Raw genomic sequence first — 21,585 nt, 5'->3', positions numbered from 1 at the left:
CATAATAATCACCTCTAACAAATTGAAAACGTTCAGAAAACTTATTTATTTTACAACCTTTAGGTAGAAACACAATGATTTCAATCGGATAATGAAAAATATCAGGATAGACCATACACTGATTGGTTTTTCTTGACATAGAAGTAGCATTTGTGATAACAAGATCAAGAGCAGAAACTGAAGGTTCAACACACAGGTTAGTATTTTCCAAAAAAAAAAACAGACAATTGCTGAAACTTCAATTTGGAGTAATAATGTATTCCTGGAAGCTGTTCATTATTTAACCAATCAACTTTGGATATGTTGAAATCTCCAAGAATCAGTATATCATTATCCAAAGGATTTAACCTACTAGAAATATGGTTCAAATAATTTTCAAAATTCACAGGGGAAAAAGTTGGTTGAAAATAAACACACGATATTAAGAGATTCTTTCCAGTATTACATTTTAATTCAATCCACACACATTCACTTATAAGTTCAAGATCAGGTCTGCGATTCACCATAAAGTTTTTCTTTATTGCTATCAAAGATCCACCACCTCTTTGACATGATTCTTCACTATATAATCTGTCGGCTCTAAAGCATGTATAGGTATCTGGGAAATAATCATAGTCTCTATGAATATCGGATAACCATGTTTCTGTTACTGCAATTATATCATATTCACAGTCAGAAATTGAAGAGAAAAAATCACTACTTTTAGTTCTAAGTCCACGAACATTTTGATACCAAATTTTAAGGTTTAGGTTCATCATGCTTAGTAGGAGAATTTCGATTAGTAACTTCGCCATAATTCCGCAATCTACCATAGAAAGGACCTATGAGAATACCTGTAGGACACACTATAGGATCATTAATTCGGGAAAAATCTGATTCATTCACCTCTATATGAAAGGAGGAATAGGAATTATGTTTAGTCTTCAATCTGGTACAAACCACTTCTTTCACATTGAGTTCCTTAACAATTCCTTCAACTTCTTCACTAGTAACTAACGGGTTAAGTCTTGTTACAAACAGTGCTTTTCTTCTTGATTTGGATACCAGGTTTGAATTACCTGCGCCACAGCCAACGGTGAGTTTCCTTGGTTCTCTCCTAGAATCTGAAATCGGCAAATTGTTAGCTCTCAGAGCTTGAAATGGTTTATTATTTTTGGATATTACTTGAGACCAGAGGGAAGGTGTAGATTTAGAGGATATTTGCTCATCTTTTCCAGTTTCACTATTATCCGTTAAATGTGGGAAATGATTTTGATCATTGATATTTGGAGTCGGTGTAAAGTCTTGTTCAAAGTCCTGATTAGAAGTTGAGATCTTACGGGTGTAGACTTGTTCTCCAATTAACAAACTTCTCAACAAAGAGTTTTCTTTCCTCAAACTTACAATTTCATTTTTAAGTTCAAAAAGTTCATGTAAAAGTTCACTCTTGATCTTGTTTACACTAAATTCAAGTAATTTTGATATCATTTCAAAGTCCATAGAAGAACCCTTACAACAAGATAACTGGTCATCTTGTCTCTTTTCATTTTCAGAGATGCGTAGTTGCCTACCACTAGTTGAACTACCACAAACAAAAAAAATATCTTTTTGAACACAAGCACTACATTTAAATTCACTTAATTGGATATGTTCCTTTTTACTAATTTGTTCAAAACAAGCTGTGTGACATTTTCTCTGACAAGTATTACATTTGACAGTTTTCTGCTTTCCATATATACATTGATTACATTGTGGACAATCATCTGCTAGAGGTGCCATTTCATATAAACATAATAATACTAAAAAAAAAAGGAAAAAAGAAAAAAATAAATACAATAAACGCACACACAGACGTACAAAGACTTCAAACGGCCAAAAAGGAATCTGTTCACAAATTAAATAATAATAATAATAATAATAATAATAATAATAATAATAATAATAATAATAATAATAATAATAATAATAATAATAATAATAATAATACGGGAGATAGAATCGTAACTAAGTATTAAATGTCTTTAACTTACTAGGTCACTTTCCATTACATTTGTCATTGTCTCAGGCGGCCATATTTCATCTTTACTCGTCTCCATAATACTAAGAGTACTTTCGAACAAACACTGAAGCTGTGAAGCCTCCTCGTCTTGACCAAATTCAACGAGAGCTTTGCACAGCCCGTGTACTTCATCTGAAATAAATAAGAAATGCATATGTATTAGTTTAGTTTAGTATGTGACATTTAAAAATTTATATATATATATATATATATATATATATACAATGGACTTTCTCTTAACCTATTTCTTTTTAACAGTCCGTCGGTTTAATCGCTCACTTTCCAAGAAATAAGTAATTTTCGTTATCAAATAGGCCTACGTCATTGTTTCACAACAACATATAACCACAAATTATACAGTTTTTAAGTAGAGTTTTATATTTTTAAGCCCAAATGAGTTTTCTTTGTTTAGTAAATGTGTTTATAAAATACAATACTGTACACTCGAAGAAATGAATATTTTCCATCTCAAAAACGTTTGGCAAAACTGAATGCACCCAAGGGTAAGAGCTTCAGAAGATACTGCAAGAAAGGTGACGTATTGCTTGTAGCTTTATGTATTTACCTTCTAGCAAGGCTATATACACAACGACCTATCTCTCTGTTCTGGCTGCGTTTGCCAATGTATTGTTGTTTGTTTTCCATGTTCTGCACTGGATTTGTCATATTAGACAATAATCAAAGAACTAACTTCTTCAAATGGATACAAAGTACGTTAATACGGAAAATATATCTAGTTAGCAAATGATATAAAGAAATAACGCTGCTCTTTTCTTGTATGATTGAAGGTGGATGCTTTCGAGTTCCATATATTGATAATTCTAGATGCAATCCTCGTTGAAAATTCTGATTTGCTATCTTCTAAATTTTCTGTCTGTCTTATTTATCTAAGGTGAATAATAATATTAATCAAATTTAGTTAATTAACTATTAGCTAATCAACCAGAATATACGTTGTTTTCTTTTCACTATGTCTATTTGGTAAACTAAATAGATAAACGCTGTTCTTTGAGACCTGATAACCTGAAAGCTTTTAAACTTATAATTGACAAGATTAATTCTACGTATGTAAATTAGACACATTTCATGATAGCAAGGGAGGAACAAGAAAGATAAAACACAAACGCAATCTACAATGGATACAGAAAAGTATTTGCAGAACTGATCTACAATCTCATGTGTACGGAATCGGCTATGTGCGCTCATTCAACAGGAACATAATTCGAAACTTTTAGAATCACTGAATTATATTTCTACTCTATTGATTTCTTTTAATGATACACACACACACACACACACATTATATATGTAATTGAAACATCTAGAGTCGGAAACAAGTTAGAAGTCTGAGCTAGCAACTGTCAGGCTGTGTAAGGTATAAAAAAAAAAAAAAACTTATTTCTATATTACTATTATGACGACTAGATTATGATTATTATTATTTATTTATGATTATGCTCTCCTTCTGATCGCTACGGATCTGATCGCTTTATCTCAATTTGAAAATATGTTCCTAATCGATATTCTTTATCTCACCACTCTTACGAGTCTGCCATTTTTACCTTACAACAAAAAAGAAAGAAATTCCAAAGAAATAATTCGTCCGCTCGCTGTTGTCTAGGTAACAGGTTCAAAAATACGATTGAGTTAAAAATAACACGTCAAAAGATTTACGGAGAATAACTAGATTTATTAAGCTTAATGTTTCTCTAATTTAGGTAAGGTGAGTGACTAGAAATCTGAGATTCAAAGGACGTTACTTCGCCCTTGTAAAATTAATCCTTAATATTTTGCTCGACTTTCCAAAAACTCATCATGAGAGTTCAAGGAGCACACACTCTAATTTAAATATCACTAAAAACATAAAAATAAAAGACTTCTCTAATAATTCTTTGGGAACTGCGGTAATATGGAAACTAGTACTCTCTCTACTCTAGGTCCATATTCCTTACTTTCAAGGACTGCTTAACTTCATTTAGTAACAGTCCGGCCTACACCTGGTTTGGACTCTCAACACTCTGAGAAATCCAGAAAAAGGAAACTAGCTAAAATTTTAGGGATAGGTAACTTAGGGAATTAGGAGTAGCAGCCGTCACTCATGGCCCAGCTATATTACGTCTTCCATTCAAGACTCTAGGTTAAAAGGTGAACACACACTCTAATACTTTCAAACCCGAAAGTCGCAGTGTGAAAACAACAAACACCAGCCAAGCCTCACTACTGCCTGACTGTACGGGAAACGAAACCAAATCGCAACTTGGATTCTATTTTAATGGGAAAAACCTCCAGCACCTGGAGAGTTTCAAAACCTAAGTGCCCTGGGTTCACTCTCTCCCTAGGGTCACCCCAAGAGCAAATTACTTTTCACTCCTTCTAACCTTTAACTAGAGCCCAGTTAAGTCATTACTCTGACGTAGAGCTCAAAAATCCTACTTCATTCTTTAATTCCAATTCCTAACTCTGGAATTCACCTAAGTTACGGCCAGAGACCACTTTCTCTAGCGGGACTGGAAGCCACGGACTAACATATCCACTGGACAACCAGTAACTAATCTAAAGGACAAAACTCCCAGGAAAAAGCTCTCTTGCTAATTCCCTTCGGACTGAACTGCCACCAGCATAGCCCTCTACTCTACAGGCCTCCTTAGCTGAAACAGCGAAAGCCATAAAAAAATTCGCCTTTTTATATGTTTTGCCGGGGACAGAAAAAATGAAGAAAAAATTTAAGTATTAACGGTTCTAGAAGCTTCTACAGCAGTGGAAAATTACTGGAAAAGTATGAAAGAAAAGTGAAATCTTCAAAAAACTAGCCTCTCTACCAGGTTTACAATAAAATGGGAGCGAGAGTAATACTCGATCTACCTAACTGAATTTTAATCTTTAAAAAAAATTGGCTTATATAAATGATTGGGATAATGCATTAATTGATATTTACATACATTTACATATATTAAACATAGTAATATTATATATTACGCTATACTTATTAAACAGATAGAACCAAATAAATGCGTAAGATAAATACGTGTCAGGCCTGACTTATTATTAATACACACAACTTAATTATGTATAGATAGATTTAATATTAAAAATATAACCTGAAATATCAAAGCAAGGTAACGAAGTGCCCCTTGCAGCTGTTGGTGGTAGTACGGTAATCTTCTGGGCAAAAATGTTTTTAAATCTGGCACAAGCCACGAAGGAATAAAAAGAAGAAGAAAATATAATAGTTATATGGATTTGCTTGTTTTTTTTATGATATAAAATAGATTATTGCTGTTGTTTACTAATCACTCAGACAACGGTTTTCTTTTTTTAATGGTTGCTGTAGTGATGACTTCGTTATAATTGATTCGTAAAGAGATAAGCATATACAACGAATAGAATGTAGAATTATAATGACTTATATAATTTGTAAAAGCCAAATAAAAACTTCCAAAAATATATAAATTTAAAAGTCACTTTATTCTGTGTGGTATCATTTGGACATTTATTGTGTGAATTACGTTTTAAGTAGTTTAATAATTCTATTTTAATGAACTTAGAGCAAATATATAACTGACTACAAAATTTAAGGTTATAAAATTCATTTACATTTGCGTTAGGATCGATGGCTGATCACTAGACTTCGGATCGATATGCACTAAAAAACGGCAAAATATGCATGCAAAATGCACTAAAAATCACGAAAATATGCACTGAAAATATGCAAATATGCACTAAAAATAGTAAATATGCAGCAATCAAAAGATAACGTTAAATGAGGAATTTTATCTTTGGAGAAAAAAGCTGTATTACTTGAACTGCATATATTTGTGTATAACTATGATGTATTCATGTTACAATAAACAACTATGTAGTTTTCGGTGTTTTCTAGCGAAAACTTGCATTTATCAGTTAAAACATTACTGTACATCGAAAATGTTCCTTCCGTGTCACGGGTCGTTACGGGACAGTATTTCAAAGAAGCAATGTTACTTGCTGTTAAATCTGAAATTCGTGCGTCGTTGTTCCCAGGAACACTTTATTCACATTAGACAAGAATTTTATGCCAGAAGTTTTCGCTTCTATTGCATGTGTGTTTCGAAGAAATGCTTGTCCGATTGGTCTTGGGGGCGTCTGCTTTGTTATTGAATCAAACAGCTCAAATGCACTTTAAAGTCCTAATCATCGCTCTTCTAATCTCGTTATGAACTGAAATGAGTACTGATAAACGCAGGTCGCTTTTATTGTTTTCAGCTCCGCAAGTGTCCAAGGCTTCTTAAATAAATTTGGTTACTTCGGGTTCAAATAGCTCACAACAGTCAGAATGTGAAATTAAAATACCTCTACTTATATATATATATATATATATATATATATATATATATATATATATATATATATATATATATACAGGGGCCCCCTTGACGCTCAGGTACAAATATTACAGTATTTATTTATGCTACGAATTAATACACATAAAACTTACAGTGAACAAAAAAAGAGTCTACATATGGTTTCAAAGGCCAAGACAAAAAGTAGTTGCTATTCCCTTTTCAGCGCTCCTCCCTCTAGTTTTGGCTCCCTTTTGATCTATTATGTATATTATGCTCCTTGTTCCTGTCTCTAGAACAGCTAGAGAACGATTGGTATTTGGAGATAACTATGTAAATTACACTTCGTACAAAAAGGCGCACAGTATCTAGGGCCCAGCGCCGTAACTTAGATTTTTTCTGGGGGGGGGGCAAGAATTAATACGCGTATTTGGGTCCTAGAAGAAGTTGTTTTTCTAATTCTTGGGCCCCCTCTTTCCATTTTTCTTTTACTCTTTATGGGCCCCGGAGTCTGTGGGCCCTCCCGCGTAAGGTCTGCGGGGCCGTTAGTTAAGCCCCTGGGCCCGTTCCATAATAAATTAGTTAAGTGGACAACATTGACAAATCCCAAAGCCATACGAATAAATATTATTTCTAGGGCCCCTAATTGTAGACATTTCTTATTGAAATGTGCCCACGACTCATTTTTGTTTTATTTACCTTTAGTGTGTTGTTTTGTTTATGTAATGTAGTGATCATGTTTGATGCTTCATTTATAATTTAATGTTCGTATCGTATATGGAGTAAGAAAATTTTGTCTCAAAATGGGCCCCTCGAACTGCTGGGAACTTTCCTGGAAGGGCAGTTGCCCCCCTGCCTCCCCATAAGTTACGGCCCTGCTAGGGCCTTACATGGTGGTGGACTAAAGAGTAAATGTGTAGGGCAACAAGTAAACGAAGACCTTTACAGACAACATAGTTCATAAACCTAACCTCTCACAGAATGCCTAAATTTTTTTAAACACTGCATTACGGAACTTGATTTCCATTCAAAAGTGTATTTTAACATCCGTTGTTCGCAACACAGGTTTCGCCTAATCAAGAGAATTTAACACATTTTATTTTATCTTTAAATTCATGGAATTCTTTAAATTCGTGAAATATTTCCGTTTAAAATAAATTTGTTTAAAAAGGGGTCTTTTAGGAAAATTTTACTGTATTAAAAGCCTATATTAAAAACCCTTATGTTCTTGTTTAAAAGAAAATAAATCCACCTGAAATTATTTTTTGTATCCAATTTTCTCCTACCGTAACACTGTCCGTTTCAAACAGCAATAATTTACAATGTATAATATTGATACTTTAAATGGAATAAAGTGATTTGAGCAAGGAATAAATGGGAAGAAGGTGAAGTTATCGAAAACATAACAGAAGACTTAGTAGGGAATTTACGTTTCGAGAGACAGAACTGTGTATGAAAGCAACACAAGCTTACATTTAAATACTCATATTTAGAGCTAATTTTAAAAAGGTGGTTTATTTCTTCCCGAAATACATTTTTCTACGGTTTCTTTGGGATAAACTCTGTCAAGTATGCAAAAAGAAAGCTACATCTAGACTGTTTCATAGTTGCATAACTTCTTACCAGACTTGAAACTGAAAATATAAGAAGGCAAAAAAGCTGAAGTTTGAGCTTTTGCTGTCGAACAAAATAGAAATGTCATTTTCTGAAAACAAACTTACTTTGAAAGTTTTACTTGTTTAGCATACACTTTGCAAAATATATTTTCATCTTGAATTGTTAACGTCTGTCAACTTCAATTCATTGCTTCAGAAGATAACTTCTAGAAGATTTTTCGGGCTCATTTAGTTGTAGTGTGACATCTTTGTTCATTTTTTTGTCAATTTTTGTCCACACAAGAAAACAATTGTACCATTTAAATTAACAAAGGAAGGCCATTTAAAAGTTTCAACCACTTCGATCACCTGTAGTGAGACATCTTCAAAATTGAATTTTAACTAGCTAACAAGGAACGGACATGAACGTGCCATCCGGACATCCGAATCAAATCTAGTCTATTCGATAAACATAAAGATATGTTCGTGCACAAAAAATTAGGTGCCATGAACAACGGAGTAAGTCCCTGTGGCCCATTAACCCTGTTGGTGTAAAGAAAATCGCAATAAAATAGCTATTGCATCAACACTATTCATTGGAAAACGGTTTATAGTTAATTCTCTTCAGCATAAGACAAACTTTCCAGAGGTGCTATGTATTGGGGTCCATAATGCATTTGAACAGGTGAGAAAATGTTGGGAAAATTCCCTCCAGAAATCCCTCCCATCGACTTTGGACCCCTCTGGAGTGGCCCCGGGTAAAAGTAGACTATCTAAATGTATCTCGGAAAATAGTACAGGGGATAAGAAATGTGTGTTCCAAGTTTTGTATTGACAGAGAGAATAGGTATGAGGGAGAAGTGTGTATTGTTATACCTGTATACTTCTATACTTCGATCACACGTAGTGCGACATTTTCAAATTTGAATTTTAACTAGCTCAGAATTTTGTCCACCCAAGAAAAAATTGTACCATTCAAGTAAACGAGGGAGGTCCATTTCAAAATTTCAGCCACTTTCATTACCCGTAGTGCGACATTTTCAAATTTGAATTTTAATTAGCTCAGAATTTTGCCCAATTTCCTTACATATTTGTACTATAAAAAATTGTATCTTCAAATTAACAAAAGAAGGTAATTTCAAAACTTTGGCCACTTCAATCACCAGTAGAGTCACATCTTTAAATTCGAATTCTAACTAGTTTAGAATTTTCCCTATTTTTTGCAGATTTTTGTACCATCGAGATAGCTGAAATTCGAATTTGAAAATGTCTCACTGCAAGTCATTTCAGTGGCCGAATTTTAAATGACCGTCCCTGGTTTATTTCAATGGTTCAGAATTTATTCTTGGTGATACAAAAATGTTTTAAAATTCGACAAAATTCTGAGCTAATTAAAATTCCAATTTTAAGATGCCACACTACAGGTGATTGAAGTGGCCGAAATTTTGAAATGGTCCTCCCTCGTTTATTTGATTGGTACAATTTTTTTTCTTGGGTGGACAAAAAAGGACAAAAAATTGGACAAAATTCTGAGATAGTTAAAATTCAAGTTTTAAGATGCCGCACTACAAATGATTGATGAGGACAAATTTTAAAATGGCCTTCCCTCGTTTATTTGAATGGTACAAATTTTTTTCTTGGGTGAACAAAAATTGGACAATATTCTGAGCTAGTTAAAATTCGAATTTGAAAATGTCGCACTACAACTAAATGGACCCAGATTTTTCTTTTGGCATTCTTATACTGCCACAAGACCACATAATTTCAAATCCCCTCCCACACACACACACACACAAACAACAGTAGCAACTTTAACTTCTGAGATGTACGACGTAGAAATTTTTTTGTAGGTGATTTGACACTGTTATTTATATCTTCTTCCAAAAAGGTGACAGTCACGCATCATTGCCGGGAGGATGAATCACTCACCCTTTTGTTATTCTCCTTTCACATGACCTTGGAAGATGTTCTAAACCGAGAACAATAAACCATTTTAAGATCTTGACTCTAATTTATATTAGGAACTTGATATTCCATTTATGAGGAAAGTTGTTGGACGTTAAAAACTATCAATTTGATCGTTCCTTTAGATATGCATTTATATGCAGTAACGACATAAACATGCACTAACCTCCGAAATATGCAAATATATGCACTATAAAACTCTGCTATTTTACCCCAAAACACTTGAAACGGATTTCTGTTTAAAGAGCATATCAATATCACATCAGGAAAAAAACATGCAAATATGCAAAAATCCGAAGTCTACTGATCACACATCACTGAACTAAAAGCAATCTAGTAAACCTAGAAGTTGGGAAACTAAAATCATTCTCGTAGGCTTAGAAAACCAGTAACAACCCCATTGGAGTCAATTTGCTGACCTAGGTCTAGAAACTCAGTAACAAACGCGTTTGGGTCAATGCAGTGACTCATAAAACTCAACAAAATGCTATCTCGTTAGTCTAAAAATCCAGTAAAAATCGTGTTGGCAGTCGATGTACTCACCACACATCACTCAGCTGAAAATCGTTTCTAAGGCCACAGTTTGGGGCTGTAATGTCAGGGAATTTATAATTATTATTGGTAAGTGAAGTACAGCGAGCTGGTTTTACGAATTGCATGCTGAAAAAGGACCCGAAACTTTAAATTAACGAACCTACTAATGACCTCCCACGGGGAGTCGAAACCAGGAGCAAGCCACGAGCCTGGTCTCCAAACTGCCACGAACGCATGCATTTTCATGTTGATTCCGTTAGCAATATTGGTCACTAACTGGTACACAAAGATTCGGATCGCTACCCATGTTATAGAGAAAGGTGTTTATAGCAGTTTCCTTACACATTTTTTTTAAAATAATGAGAGCTATCCTTTCTTCCCTTCGCAATTCTGCCTGAGTAGTGCGTTCTCAGGCAGAAAATGTCTTTAAACATGCTTATTATTATTATTATTATTATTATTATTATTATTATTATTATTATTATTATTATACTACTACTACTACTACTACTACTACTACTACTACTACTACTACTACTACTACTACTACTACTACTACTACTACTACTACTACTACTACTACTACTACTACTACTACTACTACTACTACTACTACTACTACTACTACTACTACTACTACTACTACTACTACTACTACTACTACTACTACTACTACTACTACTACTACTACTACTACTACTACTACTACTACTACTACTACTACTACTACTACTACTACTACTACTACTACTACTACTACTACTACTACTTCTTCTTCTTCTTGTGCTTTAAAACACTCTTCACTTCTTGGCCTTCTGTTTGTTTGCGTTCGAAGCTCGTGCATGGTTCGTGCGCTGGGCAAGAGAAGGTGCAGGAGACGTCATCCGCACAGAAGCGGTGTTGCCAATAGTAGATTTACTATACTGAGCAGATATGCTTAGGCCAAAGGGAAAATTATAAATTCCGTCAGTGTATTTCATTCAATATTTTAGGGTCAATCGTAAATAAGAGTGTGGTTCGTGTGATAGTCTACTGTATAAGCGTGTAGCACTTCGTTCAACTAAGTATCACTGAAGAAGCTTGTGGTCAAAACTTTTGATTTTGGTAACTTAAATTAATTAAACTATAATACAGTAAGCTTTCTTAACCATTATAGAGTTGAACAATTTAGGAGCTATTAAATAGTGATTTTCGTTTTAATCATTTTTGCGTTATCCGACCAGGGACTAGTCTCGTGGTGGTCGATTAACAAGGAGTCTACTGTATATATCAACAATAATCATACTCGGGCTGGTTATCATAGTGTCGATAGTATTATCGTGACAAAAATAGTACAAATATATACAAAAGAGATCGGCTACAAAGTGAAAAATATTAACGGAATGGTCAAAAGTTATTTAAAACAAATTACAATTAACGCGCTAATTTTGATCAAGTGTTGTATGACAACTAAATTTATGGCTAAAATCTCTATTACATTAAACTAAAACCAGTAAAGACATGGCATTTTCTATTTTCTTTTTGTATCGTCTAGCGATAGTTGATCATGCTTGTTTATATATTCTCAATTATTAGTAATGTTGAACCAAAATATTAACCTGAAGCAAATACTGCAATATCTATAATGTAGATGAGTTTATTTATTATTTGCAGGCAAGTAAATTATTTAATATTAGTAAACGAACGAATAGGATTCGAAGGTCAGTGTTTGTAGACATATTTGATTAGTAGAGTCTTAGATATGGTTTTACAAATTTTTGAAATTTTAAATTTTATTACCTTTATTGATACCATGGTCCGAATAAACTTTTTTGTTGTTTTTAAATCTAGAATTAGCGTTTATTCGTTTTTTTTTTTTTTTTTTTTTTTTTTTTTTTTTTTTTTTTAAGTATCTCTCAGAACCTAACTTTAAAACCCTGCTGATGGTATTCGTGATAAACAGGTTGAAAATCTGAATGATCACAACTTAGACGGAAATCAAAGGTTTGTCTACAAATACAAAAATTAGTTGGTCGGTTATTAGAAATCTTACTAACATTAAATAACACATCACTAACAGTAAATATAACATAAGGATATTTATAAATGCATAAAAAAGACGTCGGAAACTTTCACTACATGCATACTCTTGTGCCATTCATATTATTATTATATTTAAACTATTATCTTATAAACATGAATATCTTACAAGGTATCAATGAATAATCTTTAAAACATATTTCATAGTTATGCACAATAAAGATCTGAAAATCATATTAATGTTGAGCTTCATATGGATTTAATATGAGTAACAAAAGAGCTCATATTTAACAAGATTACATGTTTCGAGAGGCTAATTATTCTATATCATGTAATTTATAACCAATCTACTACTTCCTTATTCTTCCTGTAAACCTAACCCAACCGAAAGTTGTAGCTAATGGCCAAAAATTATGTTGAACATTCTCCTCAAAAAAACGTTTAAAAGTGAGTATTACCTTTACAAACATTAAAAAAAAATCATTAAATTTTGTCCTATTATCTACCATGACCATATTTTTCATTCAGTATTATTTCACCACACTGACGAGTGAATAAACGAGGAAGACATTTTAAAAAAATCAGCAACGTGCAATTGTTTTCTAATCTGCATTTTAAAATTATTGTTATTAATATTATTTTCAGTAATCATCATATTGTATGTGAATGCTTGAAGATAAGAAATTATCATTCACTAATTTTTCGTACACACAATCCGTTAGGGAATTGTAATACTTGACAGCTTACCTTCATTAACTTCATCTACACGATTACGCGCAAGTTTTTGTTTTACTTTGGCAATATATTTTACAAATAAATTTAGATACAAGACAAACTGAAATAAAATATGTATCACCAAAATTATTAATTTAGAACATTCTGGTAAATTTAAAAAATGAAAAAAATTCTATGCCTAACATTGCAATTTAGTTGTTTTGCAGAGACGATCTGGAATTTCTGAAGGACAAAATTCTGTTATTTATTAACATTACACAAAGGTTTGGAAGTATCAAACAAATCTCTTTTAATAATCAGTTAATCACACAATTTCAAAAACAGATAACAGGGGACACTGTGGCTCACATGTACACCACTTATCCATAGTGCAAAGAGTCAATGGTTCGATCCCAGGCCATGGGCAATAACATACAAATTCGAATGACATGGTTACAATTCTTTAATTTGAGTTTTAGCAAACGTCCAAAACACATATAACTTAGTAATAAAAATTATATTTAGCACGTCTTAATTATCAAGGATAAAGACGTCACTAGTCATCCCGTTATTAAATCACCTTACCTTAATAATAAAATAAAAAAAAAAAAAAAAAAAAAAAAGGTATAACTATTCTTCTCGTTACAAAATTCAAAACTGCGAATTGCCATGAAAGATAAATGCACTACCATACGTGTTTTTATTCTCTTTCACTATATTTGTCATTACACTATATGACTAATATTTAATTAAACCTCTGATGCAAGGAGTCGCTGGTTCGATCCATTTCATGTGACTATGATGAACAACATCGTGTCCGTAGGTTTTCTCGTTTCTTTACCCGTTTTCATTCCGTCAATTTCTTTCATAATTATTCACTTTCATTAATCGCCCGTCTCCTTTAGCCAAGAGTGTGAAACCGGGGGCGTAAAAATGGAAGCTTTTTTCCTTTTTCTTTCTTTGTTCAATTAAGTACTTTTAAGACTCAAGGCTTTGTGTATTTACAGTCTTGTAAAAATGAACGCCACTAATGTCCCTTTTAAAAAAAAAAAATCTCACTTAATGTATTTTAATATTTTGGCTGAAAATAAATATTTCAAACGGCTAATAGGGATTCATATTTGTTTGATTTCATGCTTACAAATAGAAGTATAATAGGATTTATAAAACCTGTAAACAGTACGGTCTTACTATCATTAAACCAATTTTAAGCTTTTCTTCCTTGATTCCTTGTGGCGGTCAACCGGAATGAATGAATGAACCGTACGTTTATAACCTATTATGAAATTTTTTGAGGAAACATGCAATGTTTTGTACATGGAACTGCCTGTAAAAGCCTGGCAGATTTTGACAGGCATTATACAGGCGACTGTTTCGGCGAAAACACATGTAAAGAAAATATAACAGGCTCATTGTCTTCAGGTGATATGCATATCGAAAAAGTATTAAACTTCTGTTGGAAATTTTGCACGGAAACACGCATTGTACAGAGCCTGTACATTAAAATGACAATATGCAATGTGCACGTAGTCACTCACATGCAAGTAAATGGAGGGAATATATGCATGTAAAGTACCTTGAATGGATTGTTGATAACATTCGCAATACAGTAAGAATAAAAAGTACACGGAACGTGCCTATTTATCAACATGTAATATACATGTGTGACGTTCGTATTACATGTAAATACCATGTATTAGTGTATAGCATGGAAAACGCATGATGTAGAATATGTTATTTTACATTTATCATTTTCGTGTATATGTGAAGTGTGTAACTCCCCTACGTGCAGTGTACAGGCAATGTATAGATGAACGGAAACATGCAATGATCTTGATTGTCAATAAATGAATTAAACAGATACGTGTGGTGAACAAGGTGGATTGGAGCTAAACATTCACGTTATAGGCATAGGAGACATGCAATATTCAGGCACAAGTCTTCAATTCGACATTCGCTATGCAAGGCCTTGACACATGTATAATACATGGGATTACAACTGAATACATTGCCTGTATTATCTCCGTGTATATGCGAAGTGTGAACCCACCTATATGCAATGTACAGGCAATACGCAGGTAAACGGAAAATGCAATGATCAATAAACAGGTGCATGCAATGAACAAGGTTGATTGGGGTGAATCATTAATGTTACAGGAGTAGGAAACACAATATTTAGGCACCAAGTCTCCAGTTTGTCATGCACATATGCAAGGTTCTGACCCATGCGATGTACTTTACATGTATATTCCGCTAACACGCCCACTAATTCGCTGACACCTGTATTTAACATGTCAATTACATTTTTATCAAATGAAAAGCAGCTGTCGTCAGAACCTCATGAGGTAACGTATATGTCAACTACATGAAATATGCCGGTTACGCACATTTCTTTCCACTCTCTACATGTTGTTTACACGCATTTTTCACGTGGCAAGTTTGCAAACCTATCAACATGGAAACTACCTGTTTCCGTGAAATGAACATGCAATGATCGTGAAAAAAATCGATACCTGTCTCATGCGTTTAAAAGTGTTCCATTTTCAGGCGCATGTACAGGCGCCTGTAAAAAATGCCTGTTTATGCATGTTTCACAGGCGCCTGTAAACCACCTGCATTTTCTGTCTGAGACCTCATACGGGCCAGAGGGGCTTTCTAGCATATCTACTACTTTGCTAGCGTCTTGTAGTATTGTTTTGGGATTTGTTTGATGTTGTATCTTCTCTATATTCTCATGCTGGTAGCTTCCTCTGGATGTGGTTCATTAGGCAAGTCTTGACTAGTAAAGCTTTTTTGTGTGCATTCTTGCAGTCCGTTTCATCGTGGTACCGATCACTTCACTCACGTCCCCAATGAAATTTAAACACTATCACTGTATAGTAGCCGAGTTTTTTGAATGTAGTGATGAACTATGAAAATGAAATGAAATGAAATCTTTCTGAGTTTTACGTCCCACGATTATGCCGGTTAGGCTAAAGGAGACGGTGATTATGAGAAATGAATGAAATGGTGGAATGAAGAAAGTGGGAGGAAACGGGAGAACCCCGAGAAAACCCACGCACACGGTGTTTGTCCACCACAAAGTTCACTTGACGGGGGCTAGGATCGAACCAGGAATCCCATGCACCAGAGGTGAACTCTCTACCACTGAGCCACTGAGGCCCCGTGATGAACTATGGTTTACTCTACTTAAGAGAGTTATAAATGTCTCTGCGGCCATGTCTTCTATGAGCGGTTCCTGTTGGTTTTTGTTTTGTTCAGAGGTAATTAGCTGCACATGCCTGCAGCTATATGTATATGAGAAGCGTTAGACACCATCCCTTCAGATATATTAGCTGAAGGATATCTTTGTGTAAGGAATGTTCAAAAAGAAACGAGCCGGAGGCCGAGGAATAGCAACTCTTACCTGCACGTTAGAAGTATGGCCCTGGCAGTTGAGGCACTTGTCCCACTGCGGCACAAGGCGGTGAATGGTTGTCTCGTACAATTCCCTGGGTTGCGTTGCAAACCAGTTCCGAACGTACTGCTGCACATCGTCGTTTGAGGCGAATCGTTTGCCCCTCAGAGCCTTTTTAAGGGGACCAAAAATGGCGTAATCGCAGGGAGAGAGGTCTGAACTGCATGGAGGGTGACAGAGAACCTCCCACTTGAATTTCTGCACGACTGCCCTATGTTGGCCGTATGAGGTCGGGCATTGTCATGTAGCAAAATGGCCCCACGGGTAAGCTTGCCTGGTCGTTTCGATTTGATCGCTTGGCGAAAGTTGGTGAATGTTTGCGCGTAACGCTGGGCATTCACTTTTGTCCATGCTGCAGGAAGTCTATCAGAAGGGGGTCATCCTGGTGAAAGAACGTCAGCATAACCTTTCTTACACTTGTGTGGATGGTCTTGGAATTTTTTTGGTGGTGGTCACCCTGGATGCTTCCACTGGAGACTTTGTCGTTTCGATTCTGGTTCGAAGTGATGACACCAAGACTCATCTCCAGCCACCACTGTGCCAGAAACTCATTCCCTTCCCTGGCATAAAGCTGAAGATGATAAAGACAGTGGGCCATTCGACATCCTGTTGTGGTTGAAGACTGTGGGGCACGCATTGCGCGCACTTTGCGCCAGTTCAGTCTTTCCGTCATGATGGGTGCACATTTTCGACGCTCAAGTTGACCTCGGCGGCTACAGCTTTCACTGTAAATATGCGGTCCTAGGTAACGAGTGCAATTCAGATTCATTCAGATTTTCGACCTGTTTATCATGAATACCATCAGCAGGGTTTAAAGTTAGGTTCTGAGAGATACTTAAAAAAAGAAAATAATAATGAATCAATCAGCTGGACGTCACTGGTAATGCGGTGTGGTGTTTCAGACGTGCATCATCTGCTAACGACACCCGTCCTTCCCTAAAGCGCTTGTGCCACTCTTTGACCCTTGCAATGAACATGCAGTGTTCACCGTACGCTTGTGACCTTCTTCGATGAATGTTCGTTCCCCCTACTCCTTCCGCCGTCAGAAAACGAACATCACCTCTTTGCTCTTCCTTTAACGCCTCTGTTTCACTGTTGCACTGCTCACAACTCAACTGACCGCGCTGGACGATTGACGTCTGCTTCTGCTGGCTTTATAAGTCACGTGGCTTGCACACGTAACCCTCTAGCGGCGGGTTGTTAACTTCCGCGCTTTTGTCAGAACGCCTAATTATTGCACACGGAACAATATTACCATTCTATCACCAGTGCTTATTATAGCCTTCGGCTCGTTTCTTTTTGAACGCTCCTTATATATCTGTGGTGTTTAATTTGTGGGTTATTTGCTGTCTGTTTTTTGAGGTTGCAGATTGTGTTTCTTGTTATGGACATGTATATGTTTTGTTGTTTATTTCTTGTGCAATATGTATGTGCCTCCTTGTGTGGTGGATATAATGTTTAGGTGTGCGTGGAGCATTTGTTTAGATGTTTTGTGTGTTGCAGAAGTGAGTACTCTTTGCTGCAGGGAGGGAGAGGAGGAGCAGGAGCATTATCAGGATGGAAGCTACCCATTTCTTTGTTTTTATCTTGCTGCCTCTATGAAGTGTTTATCTTCTATCTGGCGGGAATTAGCTTGGTCTGGAATTTGCTGGTTTTTCTAAACGCCTGGGTGTTGAGTGATATTTGTGGTGGGAAGAATGACGGTCGGAATTTTTCTCAACTTAGTAATGTTTTGCTGTATTGTTTTGGGGCAGGAGTTGCTACCAGTGCGACTATCTAATATCTTGAAAGTGCACAGTTTTTATTCAGCGGCTTGTTACACTTCAGTTTGTGAGATTCGCCACGGAAGTTTTTATTTAGCGGCTTGATACACTTCTGTTTGAGAGATTCACCACATCTGAAAGAACAATTTGTTGATGGCGCATGTGTGTGTGGAGTGGTTATACTGGTAGCAGTTCTAGCACGGTAGTGGGCAAAGTGTGGAGCGGGAGATTTTTACATGATGGTGTTTGTTGTGGATACAGATTTCCTCCGTTATTAGCTTGTTGATTTCCTCAGGATTCAAAGAGAACAGTCTGATGAGTCGGAGGGAGCTGTGGTCAGACTTCAGGTGTATGGAATTGGAAAGGTGCAGATGTTGATGTCTCTGTTGATGCTACTGATGGACTATTCCATGTTCGCTCCTCTTACGAAATGTATGCAGATGAGAAGTTTCTTCCTTGGTTTGTGTTGTGGCATTCTCTATATTTGTTCTTAGTAGATTCATTTTGGAGAGGGTGGGGTTGGCTTTGATGGGACGCCTGTGACATTTTCATCTGGGTGCGGCTGCTTCTCTTCTTTTTGCTCGGCTGCATTTTCATCTTCATTTTAAAGTTTCTACGTCTGCCATTTTTTTTTTTTTCATCTGTTACCCAGAAGGGGTAGGTATTGTTTCCGAACTCCGTAGACGAGAAAGATGGGAACTAAATCACAGCCTGCAAAAATAAAGTACCCTTGATCCTTGGTGAAGTTGCTTTCAATTGTTCTTTCTCTGGTACCTAGTTTTTATCTTATTTTGTTTCTCAGCTTTTGGAGGTAGAGGCTGAGAAGGAAGATTTGGAATTCTCAGAGTTTTGCGAGGGTTGGAGACATTTCTTCTTGAGCATCAGCGGGGTTTGTTGTTCGTGGCAGTAGCGGGGGACCTTTAATCTTTCCTTAACAAAGGTGAATAGCGGCTGGTCCTAATAAGGGCCAGGAGCTTAAACAGTGGACGCTGTGGTTTTCCCGTAAGCTTCGTGTGTATACAAAACAATCTACACTTGGGGAAACGGTTCCTTTGCAGCGGACTTTCGGTAAAACTGTACAATGAGAGGCTGAGCTGTGTCCTGACATCTCATAAGGGTCTCGCTACAAGGAATGGTTTCATCACGCCAAGGTCTGCCTTCCAGAGTGTTTTAATTGCTGCGTGTGTACACACCGCAAATAACGTCGTTTGTGTTGTGTGAGATGCCTCAAAAATACACTCTGCTCTGTCTTCTTCTGCTTGTCCTTCTTCTGTCAACTGATTGAAAACGCACTGCTATCTTCAATTTAGTTTACAGTACAAACTCGTGCTCTGTAATAAACTTTTTGTTTTGAGGAAACGTTTTTTCCTCGTCGGATACTCAGCAATCAATCAATCTTATTCCGCTGGCAGACGTGGAATAAGATCCGTCTCTCTCTCTGGTTAGGAACTATTGGCTCATCTGCCGGTCAATCAGAAAAAATTACAGACATATATATATATATATATATATATATATATATATATATATATATATATATATATATATATACCTTCAAATTATTTTTTTTAGATGTACCAGGTTTGATCTTTTAGCTCGATTATCTTTGGGTAGGTGTCATATAAGCCAAAGAATAAAATAGAGATAGAAGGAACTCCCATAAAATTGTTTTTCCAAATTATGTCTGAAATGGTTATGTCAATAGGGCGATTAATAATGAAAGAAAAATAATGAGGTTTTACGCTTAAATAGGATCATACCACAATAAATTTTCTTAAATTGCTGTTATTGACACTAACCTCTCAGCTTATCTGTGAGAATAATCATCTCATGTAAAGCATTAATTAGTGCCAGATCTTCATACGGATTTCCCTCTTTCAGACTAAGCTTCTTGCGCTCTTGCTTCCGACGGTTTTTGCTTGACCGATATGTCCGCCTGAAATAAACGACAGGCTTGAGAAAAGAGATAAATCACTATATTAATACATGAATATTGCACATGTACAACACAAATGAACTTTTTCTTTTTTTACTTAGTTGCAACTATGTAAACAAATCAGGTTTCAATATTTACTAAGACCTTCTAGTTAACAACTCAAAATGGATGATGGTATTACAATGGTACGCTGAATTCATTAAACATAAAGCAAATATTTACCTGCAGTCTCTCTACACAAAGTGGAACACAGCAGCAACTATAATATATTTCGATATGCGAGAGAAACCAAAGTCACTAACTGAAGAAAGATTAGTAATTGTTCCACTTTTTAACAAAACTGCAGATTGCCAGTTACAGTCATTCGATTAATATATCACGCTAATATTAGGTACCAATAGAGGAGTGTAAATAATGCTAACAACTCTCTAATTTTCGCTTTGAGCTTCTAAACATACTGCGCTCACGACTGTTTGTCCTGGAAATAAGCAACTAAAATATCTTTTCTTCACACAATTATAGTCGTGAAATTTGTATCATTCTAACTTCAAGAATACGACCAACTTTACAGCTAAATTAAGAGTCAAAAAGACGAGTAGTTTCCAAATAAAATAATAAACATTTAAGGCTTATATATACGACGTCTGACTAAATATACTGCCACAAATCTACAAGTTATTCGTGGTTCCATTCACATAATCCCCACCCCATCAATATACCTTTCAATATGAATCTTTCATGTTTGAAGCGGAAGCAGTGTTACTTGCTTGACCATTAGAGCTGTTCTCTATTTTATTTTTTAAACAGTGAAAATCAATTCCACTTAAGGTGAGTTTCAACTTCGGAAAAAGGGGGAAAATGCATTTGCTAACTCCGGCAAATAAGGTAGGTATTCCAGTAATAGAATCTTACCTGCCAACAACTGCTTCAGGGACAAAGCGCTATGTAAAGAAGCACTGTCGTGATCCACAATTCATTTATTGATCTGCAACAAATCGGATCTATTCTTATTCACGCATTCTGCCAGTTTCGTCAAAAACTGCAACTAATACTTCTAATTTACTGTTTGACCTAGCGGTACTCATCCAAGTACGAATTCGACATTGATTATAATTATTAAAGAACATAATGAGCACTATTTTCACCTTTGATTTGTTCATATGTGCCTTTTATATCCGCGGTAATGAGGGGAAAATAAAAATGAAATGGAATTTCGTTTCACGTTCCACGCTTATGCCCTTTAGGCTA

The 21,585-nt window shown here is 35.5% G+C and overlaps 1 protein-coding gene across 3 annotated transcripts in view; it reads right to left on the bottom strand.

Moving 5' to 3' along the window:
• Positions 1-21,585, bottom strand: part of Elp1 (elongator complex protein 1) — a 163,087-nt gene that overhangs the window by 12,395 nt on the left and 129,107 nt on the right. For all 3 annotated transcript variants that reach the window (XM_081734001.1, XM_081733999.1, XM_081734000.1), the window contains exons 23-24: positions 20,201-20,337; positions 2,010-2,170 (exon numbers count right to left, since the gene is read on the bottom strand). In XM_081734001.1, the coding sequence (XP_081590127.1) occupies positions 2,010-2,170; positions 20,201-20,337 (298 nt within the window). The remainder of the gene's footprint in view (positions 1-2,009; positions 2,171-20,200; positions 20,338-21,585) is intronic.

The sequence above is a fragment of the Thermobia domestica genome, chromosome 12, assembly GCF_964235325.1.
Source record: "Thermobia domestica chromosome 12, izTheDome1.hap1.1, whole genome shotgun sequence".
NCBI lineage: Eukaryota > Metazoa > Arthropoda > Insecta > Zygentoma > Lepismatidae > Thermobia > Thermobia domestica.
This window is presented reverse-complemented; position numbering and strand designations above follow the sequence as displayed.